Below are 23,195 nucleotides of genomic sequence, written 5' to 3'. Positions count from 1 at the left end.
TAGAAATTGTGGACACATTGGTGATCAATTTCCAATATTCTATAGATTCAGGATCAGTTTCTGTGGATTAGAGGGTAGCTAATGGCATCCCACTTTTTAAGAAAGGCAGGAGAGAGAGAAAACAAGGAATTATAGACCAGTTAGCCTGAAATCAGAGGTGGGGAAGATGCTGGAGTCAATTATAAAAGATGAAATAGCGGCATATTTGGATAGCAGTAACAAGATCGGTCAGAGTCAGCATAGATTTATGAAGGGGAAATCATGCTTGACTAATCTTCTGGAATTTTGAGGCTGTAACTAGGAAAATGGATAAGGGAGAGCCAGTGGATGTAGTGTACCTGGATTCTCAGGAAGCATTTGATAAGGTCCCACATAGGAGATTAGTGGGCAAAATTAGAGCACATGGTATTGGGGGTAGGGTGCTGACATGGACAGAAAATTGGTTGGCAGACAGGAAACAAAGAGTAGGGATTAACGGGACGCTTTCAGAATGGCAGGCAGTGACTAGTGGGGTACCGCAAGGCTCAGTGCTGGGACCGCAGTCATTTACAATATATATATTAATGATTTAGATGAAGGGATTAAAAGTAACATTAGCAAATTTGCAGATGACACAAAGTTGGGTGGCAGTGTGAACTGTGAGGAGGATGCTATGAGGATGCAGGGTGACTTGAGTGAGAGGTCGGATGCATGGCAGATGCAGTTTAATGTGGATAAATGTGAGGTTATCCACTTTGGTGGCAAAAATGGAAGGCAGATTATTATTTAATGGTGTCAAGTTGAGAAAAGGGGAAGTAAAAAAGGATCTGGGGGTCCTTGTTCATCAGTCACGGAAAGTAAGCATGCAGGTACTGCAGGTAGTGAAGAAAGCGAATGGCATGTTGGCCTTCATAACAAGAGGAGTTGAGTATATTTTGAATTGTATTCTGTCTTTACTTTGTGTACTAGTCATGTCTCTACTATTTATTTCATTCCCCTTGCATGTTTTTCCTCTACCTGCTAAATTTTTGTAAGGTGTCCTTGAGACTCTTGAAAGGCGCCCATAAATAAAATTTATTATTATTATTATAGGAGCAAAGAGGTCCTTCTGCAGTTGTACAGGGTCCTAGTGAGACCACACCTGGAGTATTGTGTGCTGTTTTGTCTCCAATTTGAGGAAGGACATGCTTGCTATTGAGGGAGTGCAGTGTAGGTTCACAAGTTTAATTCTCGGGATAGCGGGACTGTCATATGTTGATAGAATGGAGCGGCTGGGCTTGTATACTCTGGGATTTAGAAGGATGAGAGGGCATCTTATTGAAACATATAAGATTATTAAGGGTTTGGACACGCTAGAGACAGGAAACGTGTTCCCGATGTTGGGGCCATTGTTTAAGAATAAGGGGTAAGCCATTTAGAACGGAGATGAGGAAATACTCATTCCACACAGAGTTGTGTGTCTGGGGAATTCTCTGCCTCAGGGCGGTGGAGGCTGGTTCTCTGGATGCTTTCAAGAGAGAGAGTTAGATAGAGCTCGTAAAGATAGCGGAGTGAAGGGATATGGACAGGAACGGGGTACTGATTGTGGTTGATCAGTCATGATCACATTGAATGGCGGTGCTGGCTCGAAGGGTCAAATGGCCTACTCCTGCACATATTGTCCACAAGAACATGCCAGGAGCTGCTCCAATGGATCTTAAAATAAGGCATCAACCTACAACACAGTTCATGTATGCTAAACCCAAGAAATAGCTTGTAATCCCACAACCAATAGATCCAAGATCTGCAATCCTTTCACATCTACTCATTAATGGTGGTGCACAATTGAACAGCAAATGGCAGGAGATGACACCCCCAAGAGCATCTTCATTCACAAATGAACTATCCAACAGCATTAACATTACAAAGTCAAAATCCTGGCACTGATCATTGGCCTGAAACTCAACTGAAGACATAAATAATATTGTTACAAGAGCAAGTCAGAGGCAGAGGATCCATTGGTGAGTGATACCCCAAACTTCCTCTAGTACGTATAAGTGACAAAACAAGAGTGGAGTACTGTCCATTTGCCTAGATCAGTCGAGGCTTAGCAAAATAATCAATATTATCAGAACAAATCAGCCCACTTATTTGGGATACTATCCATCACTCTAAATATTCATAGGCTACCCATCATCTTCCCCCAGCTGATGACTCGGTGCTCTTCCAGGCACTCCAACAGCAAATTCCAAACCTGTGACCTCTACCATCAAGGAAGACAATGTCTTCAGACACATGGGAACACAATCATTTGCAGGTATTTTTTCCCCCAACTTGCACAGCATCTCTATAGAAAAACATGTTTCCAATTTCTAGTGGTTCTAGATCCTGAAACTCACTATCCATCATAGGGTGGAAATAACTTTACCAGCAGCACTGAAGTGGTTCAAGGCAGCAGCTTACCACCACCTTCTTGAAGGCAAATGGGGACGAGCAAGAGACGGTGACAAACACCCAGATCATAAAAAACAAAAATGTAATAAAAAGGCAGAGTCCAAGTGATTTGATGTTCTACACATCCCAGCTCAAAAGCACTGTAGCCATCAGCTGTTGCTGCAATGGAGAACTCAAGCACAATTAGAAAAACTGTAGATGCTTTCATTTAGGGATTTCCAAGATAGTTTAGCCCCAACCCATCATTATACCCAGTAACTGCATTTATAAGGCGAAAGTAGACACAAAATGCTGGAGTAACTCAGCAGGACAGGCAGCATCTCTGGAGAGAAGGAATGGGTGTCCTCTCAGGAAGGGTCTCGACTCGAAATGTCATCCATTCCTTCATTCCAGAGATGCTGCCTGTCCTGCTGAGTTACTCCAGCATTTTGTGCCTACCTTCGATTAAAACCAGCATCTGCAGTTCTTTCCTACACATTTTATAAGGCAAAAGACATTTCATGCCTCTTCTATTCTTATCTCACTACCATTGGTTTTTCATCTCCACCCATTGTCCAACCATCTGCCAATCAATAGAAACCCTCACCTGTATCCATTTATCACTTACCAGGCTTTGTCAGGCTCCAAACAGCTTGCTCTCCTGATTATAATCAGTCTGTAGAAGGGCCTCAACCCAAAACATCACCTATCTATGTTCTCCAGAGATGCTGCCTGACCCGTTGAATTACTAGGGCACTTTGTGCCTTTTTTTGGTAAGCATACATCTGCTGCCAATATCAGAAATGAATCACTATTTCCCAAATTACGGTTCTAATCCAGGCGCAATTCTAAACCAGCTGAAGGATGTACTTAACGAACTACTAACACTTACAAATCTGGAACATTAGGAGGCATTATATTGCTGAATGTGAAATAAAACCCACCAATTGGCAAATGCAAAACCCAATGATGCGATAATCCAAGTCGTTATTAATTCTATATTACTAATGCCCCAGGCTGTATTTAAGTGCAAAGAGGAGAAATTCTTGAAGTGTGCATTACTTTCTTGATCAGTGTGCATGTGGTCCTGTGAATAAAACAGTCCTGGATTTGGTGCTATGAAGTGTTTCATTAGGAAAAGAGCTATATTTCATGATCAGTTAGAGAAGTTATAGAAATAAAACAAAGTAAAATAATCTATAAAATGCTTCACTTCCTCTAATTGTTCTCCACCCATATCCCCCTTCTGTGCCAATCCCTACAGGGTGGGTTGGGTAAACAAACCTATCTCTCAATCCACTTCATAATTTTGGTCAAGCTGTTTCCCCTGCATTGGTCAGAACATATCTGTGGCTACTTACCTGCTGCACAACATTGTTTTCGCCATCATGAACAACAGAATCGCCATTAAGCACATGCTCGCATCTCCACTCAATTAAATCAACATATGCAAATTCTTCCTTTTCTCTCCTGGGGACTGAAGCTTCACTAATCTCCGTCAACACTTTTCAGCAGTCATTTCAACTCATTATAAAAATAAAATCATTTCATAATCTTGTTAAACTATCTCTACTCCTTTAGATTTTTTATTCCTGGTCTATCTTTTCCCATAACCATGCTGAACATCTAATTAGATTTGCTACCTCAAACGCTCACGTACTGTCATACTTAAAATTTCCTTAAGATCAAATGGAGGATTACCCCCTCTTACATTTAACACCAATTTAAAGGTTCTCCAGAGATCCCACATGACCACATTGTAATATTTGTGCTTTTAGGCATAGAGTCATACATAATGGAAACAGGCCATTTGGAACAAATAGCCTGTGACAACCAAGATGCCCATCTATGCTTGTGTCACCTGCCCTTGTTTGACCCATATATCTCTAAACCTCTCCTATCCATGTACCTATGCAAATGTCTTTAAAATGTGGTTCCAATACTTGACTCAACTACCTCTTCTGGCAGGTATCGCATATATCGGCATTAAACTCCATTAACCGTTCCACAGCACACTTTCCCAGCTGATCAAGATCCTGCTGTAATTTTTGATAACCATCCTTGCTATCTACCATACAATCCACTTTAATGTCATCTGCAAACTTACTAATCAAGCCTTGTACATTCTCATCCAAATTGTTGATATAAACTACAAACAGCCTCAGTGCCACCAGTCCAAAAAAACAGCCCTCCACCAGCATCCTCTGCTTCCTTCCACAAAGCCAATGCTTTGGCTAGCTCTCCCTGGATCCCTGCGATCTGACTTTCCAGAACAGTTTACCATACGGAACCTTATCAAATGCCTTGCTGAAGTCTGTTTAGACATCTACGGCTTTGCCATCATCAATCTTTTTAGTTACTTCTTAGAAAAATGCAGTCAGATTCATAGTAGTATTAAGTAGAGCATAGTACAACCCAGCCCTTTGCCCCACAATACATGATGCCAAGACCAATTCTTATCTGCCTGCACATAATCTATGTTTCCATTCCCTGCATACCCATTTCCCTATCCAAAAGGATCTTAAATGCCGCAATTGTATATCTGCTTTCACCACCTCCCCCAGCAACGTTCTCCAGGCACACGCCACCCTCAGTAAAAATACTTGCCCCACACATCTCCTTTAAAAACTTTGCACCTCTCACCTTCAAGCTATGCCCTCTAATATTTGATAGCTCCATCCTGGTAAAACATTCTACCTTATCTATGCCTCTCATAATTTTATACTGTCAGACCTCCCCTCAATATCCAGCATTCCAGAGAAAACATTCCAGGTAATTCCAACCCCTCCTTGTAGCTTATACCCTCTAATCCAAGCATCATTCAGATAAACCTCTGCACCCTTTCCCAAGCCTCCATATTATTTCTGTGACGGGGCGACCATAACTGCATACAATACTCCAAATGCCGCCAAACTAAAGTCCTATAAAGAACTGGCCAACTCTAATGCCGGCTTGTAATATTAGTCTGTCTCATTCTTAAATGCTAACTGACTTGCTGAGGTTCCCAAAATTCTCTTTAGATTATTCTTTTAGGAACCGTTTTTTATATCTGACAACTTAATTTCACCCTTTATTTACTACACCTCTTCCAGGCAGATTAGCTGCCATTTACTAATCTCCACCCTATTTTCCCAGTTGACACCATTGTGTGTCATCCATTTACTCTTATTCTCTCCATCCTACCCTCTTTTCTAACTTAAAACACAACAGTTTCCTAACGTTTGATGAAAGGTCACATTAACTCTGTACTTCTCTCTCATTCAGTGCTACCAGGTCTGCTGAGTATTACCACACCCTGCTAATTTTAGGTTCTGGAAGGCAAGTTTGTCTTCTGAAAGTTTGTCTTCTGAAGAAAGATTAATTAGAGTGGGTATCTGTTCTTGAGTTTAGAAGAATGCAAGATTATATAATTGAAATACACAACATTCTTCAATGCTTCGTCAACTTTATCAGGCTGCTTACAATTAGTATATCAAGAACCAGTCATAGTTTCAAAATAAAGGAACTGGCTATTCAGAACTGAGACAAAAAAAAATCTAGTAAAGTAATACAATTAATTCAATTCTCTTTTTATGCCACTATAAACTCCTAGAATATTTAAACAGGGTTTATTTTAATCTTGATTTGTATTTCAGTCTTTATAATATGGAAACAAATCTGGCACTAAAGAATGTTGCAAGTACTAAATAAATGGCAATTCATTTATTTAAAAAATATTGCTTTTGCTTCCTGTACCAACAGAAGTTTAAAAATGAATTCCTCCTGAATGCCAGAGCATGTTTTTTTTTTTGTTGCAAATTTCCAATGGTACATAATGTAAATATGCATATGTTGTGATTTTACTTCAAAAGTAAATTCATTATAAAGGAATAATTTCAAAGAATAATCATACCTGCTAGATTGGCGATGGCCACTGGTATGCCTTGCACCTGGACTCCACCCGAACTCAAACTCCCAATGTTGACTGTCTGAAGATTGGGAACAGATGCAAGCTGGGCAGCACTTAAATTAATGGTACCGCCAGTAACAGTAACAGGGGTAATTTGGGCAATAGTAGTTCCGCCAGAATTACTTGAAGACACAGGGGTTACAGCAAGCTGCTGAGCATTTTGAATCTGTACACCTGAAAGGTTCTGGATGTTTTGTAATTGAATGGTTTGCCAGTTTATTTGACCAGATGGTGTCAAACTTGGTGCCCTGATGATCACCTGAGTTGGATTCTGCATTGTTGATAACTGAGCATTTTGAATAGTTTGTCCTGGAACAGTAGCACTTTGGATGGTCTGCAGAGCATGTTGTGGGATTGTCTGAATAATCTGCTGCTGGATCTGAGACGAATGTTGTTGCTGAATTGGCACCTGCTGTCCCACAGCCAACTGCACTTGATGAAACTGACCATGTTCCGGCATATTCTGCAACCCATTGGACTGAGAAAGATTTGTACCTTCGCCTTCAGTCACAGCTGATGATGGGTCGTCTTCGATGTTCTCCGAACTTGATGTGGTACGGAAGATAGACTGGGCAGTCTCGGAAGAATTTGCCAGTGAAGTCACACAGGACAGCGATGGGGAGGCGGTGGTAACGCAGGTCGAAGTGGACGAAGAAGGAGGAGACGACGAAGGAGATTCGGGCATGCTGCTCAAAGAGGCGGTGGAAATGGGCGTGGAAATCATTTGATTCCCATTCGAGACCCCGCCATCGAAAGGCTGGACAAACTGGATAGTTCCTCCTCCACTGGCTGCCGCCAGACTGTTTATAGGCACGGCCAGGGTCATACCGCCTCCAATATTAATTGGCAAAGTGGCGACCATCTGGGACTGAGTCCCGGAAATGTTAATTCCTTGCAGCTGCAGCGGAATGGAGAGCCCCGGTCGGATCTGGAAGGGGACGCTGGCAGACGACTGAGAAAATACAGTGCTGGGCGAGGCTGTGCTTGCAGAGGTGGTCCTGGTCTGTGGGCCGATGAGAGCCGTCTGGCCATGGCCGGTGGTAAAGATCTGGATCTGCCCATGCAAATCCTGCTGCAGATTGGCCGAGCTGATCTGAATTTGCTGCCCGTCCACAGTCTGCAGTTGCGGTATGATTTGATACTGGATGCTGTTGGAAGAGCCGCCGGCAGTGGCTGCTGCGTTGACCACCATGGTAGTATTTGGTAATGATTGCACTGGCACCACATTGTACTGTCCCGCTGCTGAGACGATGGGCCTGGCTTTGATGGGTAAACCCGAGCTGTCTTGGACACTTGTAACATTGCCGTTGGTGGCGGAGGCGGTAGTTGTGCTGCTGCAGCTACTGCTGGCAGAAGTCCCTTGGTGTTGTGCAACGTTCTCTTTAGTTGTTGCGGGGCCGGCGGCGATGATCTGCCAGCCGTTTCCACTAAGCTGGGCCGTCACAATCTCCAGTTGCTGCTGCTGCACCGCTCCGGAGCTCTGGTCGATTAGTAACTGTCCGCCTTGCAGGGTGTTAGAGGCAGCTGCACCGTCAGCAGGGCCTGGGGAACCGATCTTGCTGCAAGTCGCGGCGAGCAGGGCCAGAGGAGACGGCTGGGTGTCCTACCCACATATGCACAGTGGGCGGGTTTAGAGAGGAAAGAGTGGGTGTGAATTTACATTAACACAAAAAGGGGCTTCACTCAGGAAGTACAGAGCGATTAACGATTAAAACACTAGTATTTAAATAAGAAAACATAATATGAAACTGTGCAATTTCGAGTGTTTAAATCAGGAAGTAGGTGCACAGATCTGCAAGAAAATGGCTTCACTTACAAATGCAACATAGACAAGTGGTTAGCAAAATTAGTTCAACAGCTAGCAGTTGGTTGCAGAAATATTTATTTTAAATCTAAACACGTAAAATAAAATGTTAGATACGCATTATTCAAGCCATGATTAGAAATTTGTTTTCGTACCTGTGAGCCTGATGTTTTGATTTGCAAATATTCACCAGGTTTCCCTCCTTCAGTTAGGGTGGCCATACTTTCCTCCTTTTGATCTGTGAACGGAAAAAATACAAATAATCATAACAAAATAATTCATTTTTTATGATATACCCTACTTTCGCGTAGTTGCTTCAATCACCCATTAATTCCCCGGGAGGGGAGGGGAAAAAAACAGAAACGTGGTTTGAAACCCGACCCAGTGGATACAAAGTAACACCCAAAAGAGGGTTGGCTCAGTCAACTCACTACTGTAGATTCTTGTTGTCAAGCTGATCAATTAGCAGAAAGCTTGTCACCAAGGTAAATTGACTTTTCCCTCTTGTTTTTTTTAAAGGAGGGAGGGATAGAGGGAGGGCTACGTACCACTCATTCTGCATTGCTTAAGAAGGGAGGAAAAAAAATAAGGCCAGTACAAAATGTAGGCAGAACAAGGCAGGGCTGGCCCTTTCTTTCCACGAATGGCTGTTTGCGTAGGACGGAATAATCAGGTTCCTCTTGATTGACGGAAATGGAAGTGGGAGGCGGCGCTGCGAATCCAGCCACAGCACCAGCAGCGCCGACCACTTGCCGCTCACTCGATTGGCTCTGGGGCTGGGGATGGAGGGGGTGGATGGAACGCTTGGTGCGCAGGGCCCGACAGGAATTGTAGTCCGCGAGCTGGGGCTGACATTTCCCAGTAACGCGACGAATGGATGATTGGAACTACACGCCCCGACAGGCGGCGGGCAGTGTGGGCGCATGCGTGGACCGTGTTTACGCGTTCCCGCCCCGGAGCGCCCGCCCTCCCTCCCTGATGTAGGCTGGCTCGAGCGGAGACGAACAAAGGCGGTGCTTGAGCGGTGGGCGGTTGGCCGCTCGGTCGCTCGCGCTCGGTCTCCACAATCCACGGAGCAGCAGGTTACTTGAGTTTCAGCAACATCCCGCTGTGCCATGAAGCAGATTTAAGAGGAATTAAAATGGATTCAGCACCGTGATGTACACGTAGGTGTGGACCGAGTTTTAAAATGTATCCTGGGTTAGCAAGAGGCAGTAAAGACTGACATTGGGGACACCTTCGCCACGGCCCTTCACTCATCCATCGTCAGTGTGATGCCAAAGGGCCGGAACATTGAATACCATACCACCATAGTTTTCAATAAAGGAAGAAGGATGAGCAAACATCCTTCATTTGTCCCCAGGGCAGGGTCTCCAGTGTTTGTGAACATCGTAGGGCCCGTCATGCTTATTGACATATGCACAAGTACAGTGAGGTACAGGTACAGTGACCATCTTTTCCATGTACTGGTTTCTTCGATATGATCATTTGGCCCTCTGCAGTTTATTTCCCCTGGGGTGATTTTTAGAGGCACTGTTTCCCCCGGGATGAAAATGTCCTACAGATTGCACCTGCAAAATTGGTCTCTACCTAGTGATGTACTTGTCAAAGAGGAAGTTATGGTTTGAGGGAAAGCTGTACGAGATCGAGTAGACGAGTTTATTCTCCAGAGTCTAAAAGAATAACGTTATTTAAAACGGATCAGTACAGCACATGAGCAGGCCCTTCAACCCACAATCTCTGTACCGAACATAATGCCAAATTAACCTAATCTCCCATATCCATCCATAACCTGAATATTAATGTGTCTGTCTTAAATCCTCTAATACACCATTAGCCTATCTGCTTCCACCATCACCCCTGGCATCACGTACCAGGCTTCCACAGCTCTCTAAAAATAATTTGCTCACCCAGCTTCAAAATTTCTCCCTTTGACCTTTAAAGCTATGCCCTCTAATATTTAACTGTTCCACCCTGGGGCAAAAGGTTATCACTGCCTACGCCTCTCATAAACGTGATATATAATATAGGCTCCCACTCAGCCTTTGATGCTCCAGAGAAAACAATCCAAGTTTGTCCAATCTCTCCTTGTAGCTTATACCCTTGAATCCAGGTAGCCTGGTAAACATTTTCTGTGCTCTATCCAAAGCCTCCACATCTTTCCTGTAATGGGGTGACCAGAAAGCATATAATACTCCAGATGCAACCTAACCAAAGTTTTATGAAGCATCAATGTGACTTCCTGACTCTTATACTCAATGGCCGACTAATGAAGACAAACATTTTATTGGTATTGCTACTTTCAGAGAGCTATGCAATTGGAGCTCAAGATCCCCCTCTACATCAATTCTGTTCAGGATCTCCCCAAGGTGCAACCTCTCACAATGCTTGTATTATAATCTGTCTGCCTTTTCTCTGTCAATATCTATAACTAATTTATATATTGCTTTTTCTTTTGACAATCTTCTTCACTATCCACTACTCTACCAATTTTTTTTGTCGTCTGCAAACTTACTAAATGACTCATCCATATTTTCATCCAACTAATTTCTATAAATCACAAACAACAGAGGTCCCACCACTGGTCACAGACCTCCAGCTAGAATAGCACTTTCTGCCACTATTTCTATGGATAAATTGGTTATTAATTCAAACTACCAAGTCACCATGGATCCCATACATCTTAACCCTCTGGATTTAGCTTACATAGAAAATATGTGCAGGAGTAGGCCATTCGGCCCTTTGAGCCAACACCATCATTCAATATGATCAAAGACAATAGGTGCAGGAGTAGGCCATTTGGCCCTTCAAGCCAGCACCGCCATTCAATGTGATCATCCCCAGTCAGTACCCCGTTCCTGCTTTTTCCCCATATCCCCTGACTCTGCTGTTTTTAAGAGCCCTATCTAGCTCTCTCTTGAAAGCATCCAGAGAACCTGCCTCCACCGCCCTCTGAGGCAGAGAATTCCACAGACTCACCACTCTGTGAGATCATGGCTGATCATCCAAAATCAGCACCTCATTCTGGCTTTTTCCCCATATCCCTTGATTCCCTTAGGCCTAAACTAAATCTAACTCTCTTGAAAACACCAAGTGAATTGGCCTCCACTGCTTTCTGTGGCAGAGAATTCCACAGATTCACAACTCTGGGTGAAAACATTTTTCCTCATCTCAGTTCTAAATAGCCTACCCCTTATTCTTAAACTGTGACCACTGGTTCCCAACATCGGGAACATATTTCCAGCTTCACTGTCCAATCATCTAAGAATTCCAGCGAATACAAGCCCAGTCGACCCATTCTTTCATCATACGTCAGTCCTGCCATCCCGGGAATTAACCTGATGAACCTACGCTGCACTCCCTCAATAGCAATAATGTCCTTCCTCAAATTAGGAGACCAAAATTGCACACAATATTCCAGGTGTGGTCTCACCAGGACCCTGTACCACTGCAGTAGGACTTCCTTGCTCCGAAACTCAAATCCTTTCGCAATGAAAGCCACTTTCTTCACTGCCTGCTGTATCTGCATGCTTACTTTCAGTGACTGATGTACAAGCACACCCAGATCTCGTTGAACCTCCCCTTCTACTAATCTTACACCATTCAGATAATTTGCCTTCCTGTTCTTGCCATCAAAGTGGATAACCTCACATTTATCCACATTATACTGCATCTGCCATGCTTCTGCCCATTCACCTAACCTATGTCACGAGCCAAATTCAGAACAGCCGGCAGTAGTTGTGCATGTAGGCACAAACGACATCGGGAAGAAGAGGAAGGAGGTTCTCCAACGTGAGTTCAGAGAGTTAGGAAGAAGGCTGAAAAGCAGGACTTCTAGGGTGGTTATTTCTGGATTGTTTCCAGTACTTTGTGCTAGTGAGGACAGGAACAGGGAGATAGGGGATCTGAATGAGGGGCTGGTGCAGGGAGCAAGGATACCGGGATCTCTTCTGGGGTAAGGGTGACCTGTACAAAAGGGACGGGTTACACCTTAACCGGAGGGGGACCGACATTCTGGCAGGCAGGTTTGCTAGGGCTCTGCATGTGTGGGTTTAAACTAAATAGTGGGGGGGGGGGGGGGGGGAAGGATTGACAAATTGGGAGTATAAAGATGGAGTTGAAGGGGAAGTGAGTACATGAAAAATTACAAAAGATTCTCGAATTAATGGGAAGGAAAGTTCGAGAAGGGATAAAAGAGTAAGGTCAGGGCCAATTGCGAGCTGTGCGGGGGGGGGGGGGGACGTGAATACGGAGGTCAAAGTGTTGTATATGAATGCGCGAAGTATAAGAAATATATAAAACGTATAAGAAATAAAGTGGACGAGCCTGAGGCACAGTTAGAAATTGGCAAGTATGATGTTGTGGGAATTACGGAGACATGGCTGCAAGAGGGCCAGGGCTGGGAACTGAACATCCAAAGGGTATACGTCCTATCGAAACGACAGACAGGTGGGCAGAGGGGGTGGGGAATGAAATTCAGTCCCTTGCAAGGGGTGACATTGAAACAGGAGATGTGGAGTTAGTATGGATAGAACTAAGGAATTGTAAGGGTAAAAAGACCCTAATGGGACTAATCTACAGGCCCCCAAACAGTAGCCTGGACATAGGGTGCAAGTTGAATCAGAAGTTAACATTGGCATGTAGCAAAGGTAATGCTGTGGTTGTTATAGGACATTTCAACATGCAGGTAGACTGGGAAAATCAGGTTGGTACTGGACCCCAAGAAAGGGACTTTGTAGAGTCCCTTCGTGATGGATTCTTAGAGCAACTTGTATTGGAGCTTACCAGGGAGAAGGCAATTCTGGATTTAGTGTTATGTAATGATCCAGATTTGATAAAGGAACTTGAGGTTAATGAGCCATTAGGAGGTAGTGACCATAATATGCTCAGGTTTAATCTACAATTGGAGAGGGAGAAGGGTAGATCGGAGGTGTCAGTGCTACAGTTGAATAAAGGGGACTATGGGGCCATGAGGGAGGAGCTGGCCAAAGTTGTCTGTAAAGATACCCTAGCAGGGATGACAGTGGAACAACAATGGCAGGTATTTCTAGGAATAATACAGAAGGTGCAGGATCAGTTCATTCCTAGGAGGAAGAAAGAATCCAGGGGCGACCGTGGCTGACAAGGGAAGTCAGGGACAATATAAAAATAAAAGAGAAGAAGTACAACGTAGCAAAGATGAGCGGGAAGCAAGAGGATTGGGTAATGTTTAAAGAGCAACAGAAGATAACTAAAAAGACAATACGGGGAGAAAAGATGAGGTACGAAGGTAAGCTAGCCAAGAATATAAGGGAGGATAGTAAAAGCTTCTTTAGGTATGTGAAGAGGAAAAAAATTAGTTAAGACCAAAGTTGGACCCTTGAAGACCAAGGTGAATTTACAATGGGGAACAAGGAAATGGCAGATGAGTTGAACAGGTACTTTGGATCGGATTAGTGAAGACATATATAGGTAACATACAATCAGAGACAAGTGAATTTATAATGGGAAACAAGGAAATGAAAGAACAGTTAAATTAGTACTTTGGTCTGTCTTCACTAAGGAAGCCACAAACAATCCAGAAATACTAGGGGACCGAGGATCTAGTGGGAGGGAGTAAATGAAGGGAATCCACATTAGCCAGGAAATGGTGTTGGGCAGACTGAAGTGACTGAAGGCTGATAAATCCCCAGGGCCTGATGGTCTGCATCCCAGGGTACTTAAGGAAGTGGCTCTAGAAATTGTGGATGCGTTGGTGATAATTTTCCATTGTTCTATAGACTCAGGATCAGTTCCTGTGGATTGGAGGGTAGCTAATGTTATCCCACTTTTTAAGAAAGGTGGGAAAGAGAAAACAGGGAATTATAGACCAGCTAGCCTGACATCGGTGGTGGGGAAGATGCTGGAGTCAATTATAAAAGATGAAATAGCGGCACATTTGGAAAGCAGTAACAGGATCGGTCTGAGTCAGCATGGGTTTACAAAGGGGAAATCATGCTTGACTAATCTTCTGGAATTTTTTGAAGATGTAACTGGGAAAATGGACAAGGGAGAGCCAGTGGATGTAGTGTACCTGGACTTTCAGAAAGCATTTGATAAGGTCCCACATAGGAGATTAGTGGGCAAAATTAGGGCACATGGTATTGGGGGTGGTGCTGACATGGATAGAGAAGTGGTTGGCAGACAGGAAACAAAGAGTAGGGATTAACAGGTCCTTTTCAGAATGGCAGGCAGTGACTAGTGGGATACCGCAAGGCTCGGTGCTGGGACCGCAGCTATTTACAATATACATCAATGATTTGGATGAAGGGATTCAAAGTAACATTAGCAAATTTGCAGATGACACAAAGCTGGATGGCAGTATGAACTGTGAGGAGGATGCTATGAGAATGCAGGGTGACTTGGAAAGGTTGGGGGAGTGGGCAGATGCATGGCAGATGAAGTTTAACGTGGATAAAGGTGAGGTTATCCACTTTGGTAGCAAAAACAGGAAGGCAGATTACTATATAAATAGCGTCAAGTTGGGAAAAGGGAAAGTACAACGGGATCTGGGGGTCCTTGTTCGTCAGTCTATGAAAGTAAGCATGCAGGTACAGCAGGCAGTGAAGAAAGTGAATTGTATAATGGGGAACAAGAAAATGGCAGATGAGTTGAACAGGTACTTTGGATCGGATTAGTGAAGACATATATAGGTGACATACAATCAGAGACAAGTGAATTTATAATGGGAAACAAGGAAATGAAAGAACAGTTAAATTAGTACTTTGGTCTGTCTTCACTAAGGAAGCCGCAAACAATCCAGAAATACTAGGGGACCGAGGATCTAGTGGGAGGGAGTAAATGAAGGGAATCCACATTAGCCAGGAAATGGTGTTGGGCAGACTGAAGTGACTGAAGGCTGATAAATCCCCAGGGCCTGATGGTCTGCATCCCAGGGTACTTAAGGAAGTGGCTCTAGAAATTGTGGATGCGTTGGTGATAATTTTCCATTGTTCTATAGACTCAGGATCAGTTCCTGTGGATTGGAGGGTAGCTAATGTTATTCCACTTTTTAAGAAAGGTGGGAAAGAGAAAACGGAATTGTAGACCAGTTAGCCTGACATCGATGGTGGGGAAGATGCTGGAGACAATTATAAAAGATGAAATAGCCGCACATTTGGAAAGCATGTAACAGGATCGGCCCGAGGCAGATTACTACCTAAATGGTGTCACGTTGGGAAAAGGGGAAGTACAATGGGATCTGGGGGTCCTTGTTCATCAGTCAATGAAAGTAAGCATGCAGGTATAGCAGGCAGTGATGAAAGTGAATGGCATTTTATAACAAGAGGAGTCGAGTATAGGAGCAAAGAGGTCCTTCTGCAGTTGTACAAAGCCCTAGTGAGACGACACCTGGAGTATTGTGTGCAGTTTTGGTCCCCTAAATTTGAGGAAGGACATTCTTGCTATTGAGGGAATGCAGCGTAGATTTACAAGGTTAATTCCCGGGATGGTGGGACTGTCATATGCTGAGAGAATGCAGCGGCTGGGCTTGTACACTCTGGAGTTTAGAAGGATGAGAGGGTAGCTTATTGAAACATATAAGATTGTTAAGGGTTGGACACGCTAGAGGGATGAAACATGTTCCCGATGTTGGGAGAGTCCAGAATCAGGGGCCACAGTTTAAGAATAAGGGGTAAGCCATTTAGAACGGAGACGAGGAAACACTTTGTCTCACAGTGTTGTGAGTCTGTGGAATTCTCTGCCTCAGAGGGCGGTGGAGGCCGGTTCTCTGGATACTTTCAAGAGAGAGCTGGATAGGGCTATTAAAGATAGCGGAGTCAGGGGATATGGGGAGAAGGCAGGAACGGGGTACTGATTGGGGATGATCAGCCATGATCACATTGAATGGTGGTGCTGGCTCGAATGGCCTACTCCTACACCTATTGTCTATCAAAGTCAGCCTGCAGCATCATAGCATCCTCCCTGCAATTCACACTGCCACCCAAGTTTGTGTCATCCGCAAACTTAGAGATGTTACGTTTAATTCCCTTGTCTAAATCGTTAATATATATTGTAAACAACTGGGGTCCCAGCACCGAGCCTTACGGCACCCCACTCGTCACTCCCTGCAATTCTGAAAAGGACCCGTTAATTCCCACTCTTTGCTTCCTGCCTGCCAAACAATACAATATATACAATACCGTTTATTTGTCATTTGAACCTCACATGAAGTTCAAAGGAAATTTGGTTTCTGCAGTCATACAAGAAAATAACCAAGACGCACACCAACACAATTTACACAAACATCCATCACAGTGAATCTCCTTCTCGGCAGTTTGTGTCTACTTTCGATTTAAACCAGCACCTGCTGTTCTTTCTTACACAGTTCTCTATCCATGTCAATACCGTATCCCCAATACCATGTGCTCTAATTTTGCACACTAATCTCTTGTGTGGGACCTTGTCAAAGGCTTTTTGGAAGTCCAGGTACACCACATTCAATGGTGAAGTATCCATTCTACTTGTTACATCCTCAAAAAATTCCAAAAGATTAGTCAAGCATGATTTCCCCATTCATCCATGCTGACTTTGACCAATCCCGTCACTGCTTTCCAAATGCGCTGCTATAACATCTTTAATAATCAACTCCAGCATCTTCCCCACTACTGATGTAAGGCAAACTGGCCTATGATTCCCTGTTTTCTCTCTCCCTCCTTACTTAAAAAGTGGAGTTACATTGGTTACCCTCCAGTCCACAGGAACTGATCCAGAGTCGAGAGAACATTGAAAAATGATCACCAATGCATCCATGATTGTTAGGGCCACCTCCTTGAGTATGACCTACCTTGAGGGATTTACTAAAATCCATTGTAGACAACATCCACTGCCTTCATCACAGTCTTAAAACAAACTCAATCAAGATTGTAATAAGCGAGTTAGGTATTCCGAAAAACACAAGGAATCATGGGATTTGTCAAAGGTCATTCACCATAAAGAAAAAGCGAACGCTGGCTGAAGAAACTGTATAAATTATTATCTTTATTCCTAATTCATGGGTAAAAATATACTTAATCTGAGGAACGAGGGTGCCGTGTGGTCACAATATAGGAAAATGTGTATGTATTCCAGACTGGAACACAACGATGATAGTTTCTGAGTCGAATTTCACTATTCTGCTAATTTCAAGACAATGGAATTCTTCAGCCTCATCTATGAATACGAATGAGCAAAGAAATTCTCGATTCCAGAACGATTCCCATAAATGGTCAACTCCTCATCCCCCCCAAAGGAACAGGTAGCAGGAGAGCGGGGTGTAACAAGGAGAGAGAGGGGGCAGATGCGAATGGGAGACGGGAGATTGCACACACAGACCTGCGCCTCATCCGCAGCCAGGATTGAACCCGGGTTCCCTGCTCTGCAAGCGCTGCCGAACCGCCACTGGACCGCCCTGTTCCCCTCCCGAGTGTCCCATCCCCGCCCGGGGGGTGGCCGGAGACGTCCAGGGCGACCCCGGACTGACAACACCAGCGGTCCCAGGCCCACAGTCAGCGTGGAGAAAAAGCGCCAACCCCAGCTCAACTACGCCTGACCCGCCGGGCCAACCAACAGCCCCGGACTGACGACACCAGCGGCCCCAGGCCCACAGCCAGCACGGTGAAGAAGCGCCAACCCCAGTTCAACTCCGCCTGACCTGCAGAGCCACCGCAGCACCCTGTGTGCATCCCCGCTGATGACCGGCGCTCAGCCCCCGCCGGCACCGAGGGGGCCAGCCGATAGCCACTGGACAAGGAGAGAGGCGCAGCCGACGTTCCCCAGCCCGTCAATCTTCGATTCCCCTGCGATATCTTCTCTTGCCTCTCACAATCTGGATAAGTCACAAAATTCTTTCAACCGGGGTGGTTGTGGTAGGATATTTGCCCTCATTGTCCAAGGGTCGTAATCTGAGAATTAGGTGTTACTATCCATTTAGAAATAAACTGAAGAGAGTTTTCTTTTTTTGGAGCGTGACAAAGCTAGATACGGTGGCGCAGGGGTAAAGTTGCTACCTTCAGCGCCATGGAACCCGGTTCGATCATTTATGGACAGAGGTTTTAGTAAAGATATCAAGTGCATACAGATGCTGCTACAAAAACAATTGGATTGGGGATGGATGTCTTCATTTATGTGAAGCAACGATTTATTCTCCTTGGAGCATGTGGTTAAAAGAAGATTTGATAAAGGTGATCAAAGTAATGTATAGGTTTGATTGAGTAAACAAGGAAAAACTGCTTCCAATTGCAAAACATCTGGAACAAGAGCACAGATTATGGTGATTATCAAAAGAGCCAGAGGCAGCATGAGGAAACAATCTTTTACACAGCACGTTGTGATATGGAATGCACTGGCTGAATGGGAGGTTGAAGCAGATTTACAAGAAATTGGATAAATACTTGATAATAAAATATTTTCAGCACCTCGGGGAAAGGGTGAGGGCAAATTGTTGCTGCAGCAAACTGGCACAGGGATGAGCTGAATAGCTTCCTGCTCTAGAACCATTCAATTACATTTGAGATGAGCAGGGAGGCAGTTTTTGTAGTCAGTGTGTTAGGTGAGTGGGTGTATGTATTGTCTTGCAAAGTACATAGGGAGACGATGTAGATTTCTATTGTCTCATAGGAGCAGAACAGTTTTCAGATTTTTGTCTGTGGAAGGGAAAATGTTTATGTATTTCTGAGCTATGAGATGAAGCTGTGAAGTTTGAGATAATGAGAAAAATAAACATGTTATGTGATAATTTATATGGTATTGTTCTGAAAGAGGTTCTTTGATACAGTTTCCAAACATCCGTAATTGCAACACCTGACCTAGAGATGTTTCAGATGAGGTTTGTGCACTTTAAACTAAGGACTTGAGCAAAAGGACACAAAGTGCTGGAGTAAAGCAGCAGATCTGGCAGCATCTCTGGACAGCATGGATAGGTGACGTTTTGGGTCGGGACACTCTGTCAGACTGATTGTGGGGGGAGAAGAAATCTGAAAATGGGAAGAGGCAGGACAAAGTGTGGCAGGTAGTAGGTGAACATGGGGGGGGGGGGGGGGGGGGGGGGGTTGCTGCAGCTAAGGCTGGAGTGGTTGCAACTAAGACCAGAGAAATTGATATGTCAGAGAGGATTCTCTTGAACTTCTACAGGTGTACAGTAGAGAGCATATTGACTGGTTGAATCATGGCCTGTTTCGAAACTTGAATGCCCAGGAGTGAAGAAGGCTTCAAAAAATTGTGAACACTGCCCAGTCCATCACGGGTTCTGACCTCCCCACCATCGAAGGGATTTATCAGAATCGCTGCTTCAAAAAGGCAGGCAGCATAATCAGAGACCCACACCACCCTGGCCACACACTTATTTCATTCTTGCCATCGAGAAGAAGCTAAAGTAGCCTGCAAACTGTAATGTACTGGTTCAGGAATAGCTTCTCTCCATCAGCCATTTGGCTATTAAACACTACAACCCCAAATAAGTTCTCAACTACATAGACTATTATTGTTGTTTTTTTGTGTGTACGTACGTGTATATGTGATAGATAGATAGATAGATAGATAGATAGATAGATAGATAGATAGATAGATAGATAGATAGATAGATAGATAGATATATGTGTATTTGTATGTGTGTGTGTATACACACTGAACTTTTTTTCTCTTGTTATGATATTGTTTACAGTGTACTATGTTTACATATTCTGTTGTGCTGCTGCAAGTAAGAATTTCATTGTTCCATCTGGCACATGACAATAAAACACTCTTAACGTTTGACTCTCTTGAGATAGGAACATAAGGTGGAGGCAAGTTTGAAGAGTTGCAGATTGTAAAACCAGAGGGAGGAAAGTCCCAGGAGGGGGAAAATAGATTTGGAGTCTAGGTGGGGAAAGGGGGGAAGAGAGTGGAGTATGGGAAAGAAGACCGGGGGGGGGCGTTTACCTAAAATTAGATGTCACCTAAAATTGGAGATGTTCATACCGTTGGGTTGATCTAAAATTCAATATGTCGTGGGGTTTCTGAGGATTAGCATTGTGGTATTGACAATGATTTGGAAGGATACCAATAGTCTGGTATGACTCGTGTCAAGAACTATATATTTATCTGCCTTTTAAAAGTACATGTATATGTCACCTCTCCAAAATATATTGTATTTTTTATTTATGTATAGTGTCTCGACCCGAAATGCCACCCATTATGAATAAATGCTTAAACAAAAAAAAGAAAATTGGTGATCTTTTCACCATCAGTTATCAGAAGGAAAATTAGCCGTAGTCACACTTGCATAATTGTGACGTGTTGATAATTTGACACAAGTGAGGTCTGCATTTTATATCTGTGGTACAAATCACACAGCAGTTAAACCCATGAAGTTCAAGAACTTTGAGGCCCATCAGACATAGCTACTCATGCAAGATACCTGAGGAAGATTACTCTAGAGGAGGGGAGTAGAGAAACGTAACAAGAAAAAAGGCCCAAGCGTCTGAATAAAGATTTTTTTTAAACTTGGATATGCAGCAGATAATAAGTATACAACACATAGATGGAAATTCCGTGAGTAATTATTGATTACATGCCTTGATACTTGTTGTGGTCTTATCAATATGCCATTAATGTCATCACATTTCCTTCACATACCAGAGTTTCATTATAATTTGTGGTTAGAATTCTTAACTGAGAGTAATCTATCACTATTTCAAAAAATATTAATCGCTATTCTGTTAACATTATATTTGGAAAGATGGTCACTTCGTTAAATCTTATTACTTAACAATGCCATTCAATGTTAGTTGTTCCGAAACCTTGAATCCTGATGACCAATCGGCAATATAGCTACTAATATTTTCAGGGTATTGGTTAATAGACCTGACAACAGAAATAACAGAGACTCTCATGAGTGTATAGTGAATTAGTAATAACAAGTAACACTCAAACACTATAATGTATAAGCCTTGCCCCAACTAGGAGGTTAGGGCTTGAATTATTCTTTAGTTTAGTTTATAGAGTTACAGTGCAGAAACAGCCCTTTTGGCCCACCGAGTCTGCGCTGAGCAGCGACACCCGCACACTAACACTATCCTACCCATACACTAGGGACAATTTACAATTTTACCAAGCCAATTAGCCTACAAACATGTATGTCTTTGGAGTGTGGGAGGAAACCGGAGCTTCTGGGGAAAGCCCACAAAGGTCACATGGAGAACGTACAGACAGTACCTGTAGTCATGATCAAATCTGGGTAGTACTATAAGGGCAGTAGCTCGACCACTGCACCACCGTGGTTTAACTAATTATTATAAAGAACATCTTTAAGTACCTACTCTGAAGATTTGGGGTGCTCAACATCAAACTCTGTTTTGATAATATCATTTGCCATTTTAACCATATATTTTGCCTGAAGGATGTGGGTTTCAAAATGCCGATATTGTGTATAGACTACTGACCAGTCACATTTGTTGTGAACATGTACTATAATATGACCCCAAATATCCCCAACATTTTTATTACCTTTTTATGCTGAACAAAGGCCCCAATGAATCAAGCAATAAAGCATGTTACATAATTAACAAAAGTAATTTTCAATACAATACAATAATACTTTATTAGCCAGTATGTTTTGCAACATATGAGGAATTTCATTTGCCAAGTCATTCATACAAATAAAAGCAACAGAATACACAAAATACATTTTAATGTAAACGTCCACCACAGTGACTGCTCCACATTTCTCACTGTGATGGAAGGTGCAAAAAAAGTTTAATCTCTTCCCTTCTTTGTCCTCCAGCGGTCGAGGGCCTTGAGCCTCATGTTGAAGGGACGATCTTACTCCCGTAGCCGGTGACTGGCCTCCTCGTCAGGGCGAACAGCTCCTGCATTGGGGGTAATCTCAGCTCCCCCGCGCTGGGCGATCTGACCCCGGGTCGGGGCTGCTCGAATGTTGTGCGGTTTCCAGAGCTTCCAACTCGGTTTCTCTAGAGACTGCGAGCCCTTGATGGTAAAATCTGTAGGCTACGGTTGGAGCGATCCCAGGCAAGGAATCGGCCCCAATGGTAAGTCCACACCCCACGGTGGGGCTCAAAGTCAGTCCCGAGCAAGGCCTCCAGCTCCATGATGTTAGTCCGCAGAGCCCTGACCCCCTCCCCCACCCCCCATATAAATCAAACCAGACAACATTTACACAAACTTTAAAAACACACTAAAAATAACAAAAAAAAAGACAAAAAAACAGCCAGACATTTGGTGAGGCTGCCAATCGTGAGGCGCCCCTGGTGGTAGGGCAGGGTGTTCCACTTTGGTGTTCTTCCTGAAGATTTTTTTCCAGAGTTTTTCTATTTCTCTCTGGCACAAAAAATCTGTATTTCTCACTAATGAGTAGATTTTGATAGATTTTTCACCTATTCGTAGTCAATGGGCTGAAAAGCTATCCGTATTGATTCCTGTTAGGCTGAGTACTATCCAATATTCTGCATACATACTGCTATTATATGAGAAGCAGATGTCGCGCATTGTAGCATGGTAGGTATAGCATTGGCCTGACATCTGAGAAGTTGCGAGTTCAATGTTTACAACTGGTTCGAGAGTCAAGAGTTTTATTGTCAGATGTCCCAGATGAAACAATGACATTCTTATTTGCAGCATAACAGAATATGTAAATACAGAATATGTCAATTTATGAAATTAAATTCAGTAATGCTTGGGATTTATGGACCAGTAGTGGAAATGACCTCAAAACATCCTGACTCCTAAAAATGGAATACATTTATATCCTTTAAGAAACAGGTCTGACTACAGAAACTTAAGCTGTGTGTGTATATATATATTCAATGGTATATGGACACACAGATCTGTTCTGTATTTATTTATGCGTACAATATTCTGTTGTGTTGAAGCAAAGCAAGAATATCATTGCCCTATCTGGGCCACATGACAATAAACTCTCTTGAATCTTGAATCTCTCTTGATGGAGATGACTGCAGTTCTGTTGTACAGATGTTACACCATTCACCAGCTTTTTCTGAATGTTGTCTATGTCTTGCTGCAGGTCTGGATTGCTTATTTTGCTGATGAATTGTGAATGAA

The 23,195-nt window shown here is 43.4% G+C and overlaps 1 protein-coding gene and 1 long non-coding RNA gene across 3 annotated transcripts in view; one reads left to right on the top strand and one right to left on the bottom strand.

The window, feature by feature from the left end:
• sp4 (Sp4 transcription factor) overlaps positions 1-8,850 on the bottom strand; it is a 75,538-nt gene extending 66,688 nt beyond the window's left edge. The window contains exons 1-3 of one of the 2 annotated variants that reach the window (XM_033046105.1): positions 8,693-8,850; positions 8,300-8,382; positions 6,284-7,943 (exon numbers count right to left, since the gene is read on the bottom strand). In XM_033046105.1, the coding sequence (XP_032901996.1) occupies positions 6,284-7,943; positions 8,300-8,382; positions 8,693-8,699 (1,750 nt within the window). In that variant the 5' untranslated portion in view covers positions 8,700-8,850. The other variant, XM_033046115.1, reaches the window with a different exon arrangement.
• LOC116989008 lies at positions 3,094-17,903 on the top strand. Its single transcript, XR_004416104.1, has 3 exons — positions 3,094-3,130; positions 9,356-9,358; positions 17,800-17,903. It is a non-coding gene; the product is annotated as an uncharacterized LOC116989008 (long non-coding RNA).
• Positions 17,904-23,195: the final 5,292 nt, after the last annotated feature.

The sequence above is a fragment of the Amblyraja radiata genome, chromosome 2, assembly GCF_010909765.2.
Source record: "Amblyraja radiata isolate CabotCenter1 chromosome 2, sAmbRad1.1.pri, whole genome shotgun sequence".
NCBI lineage: Eukaryota > Metazoa > Chordata > Chondrichthyes > Rajiformes > Rajidae > Amblyraja > Amblyraja radiata.
The sequence above is the reverse complement of the archived record's forward strand: the minus strand, read 5'-3'. Positions and strand labels throughout refer to the sequence as shown.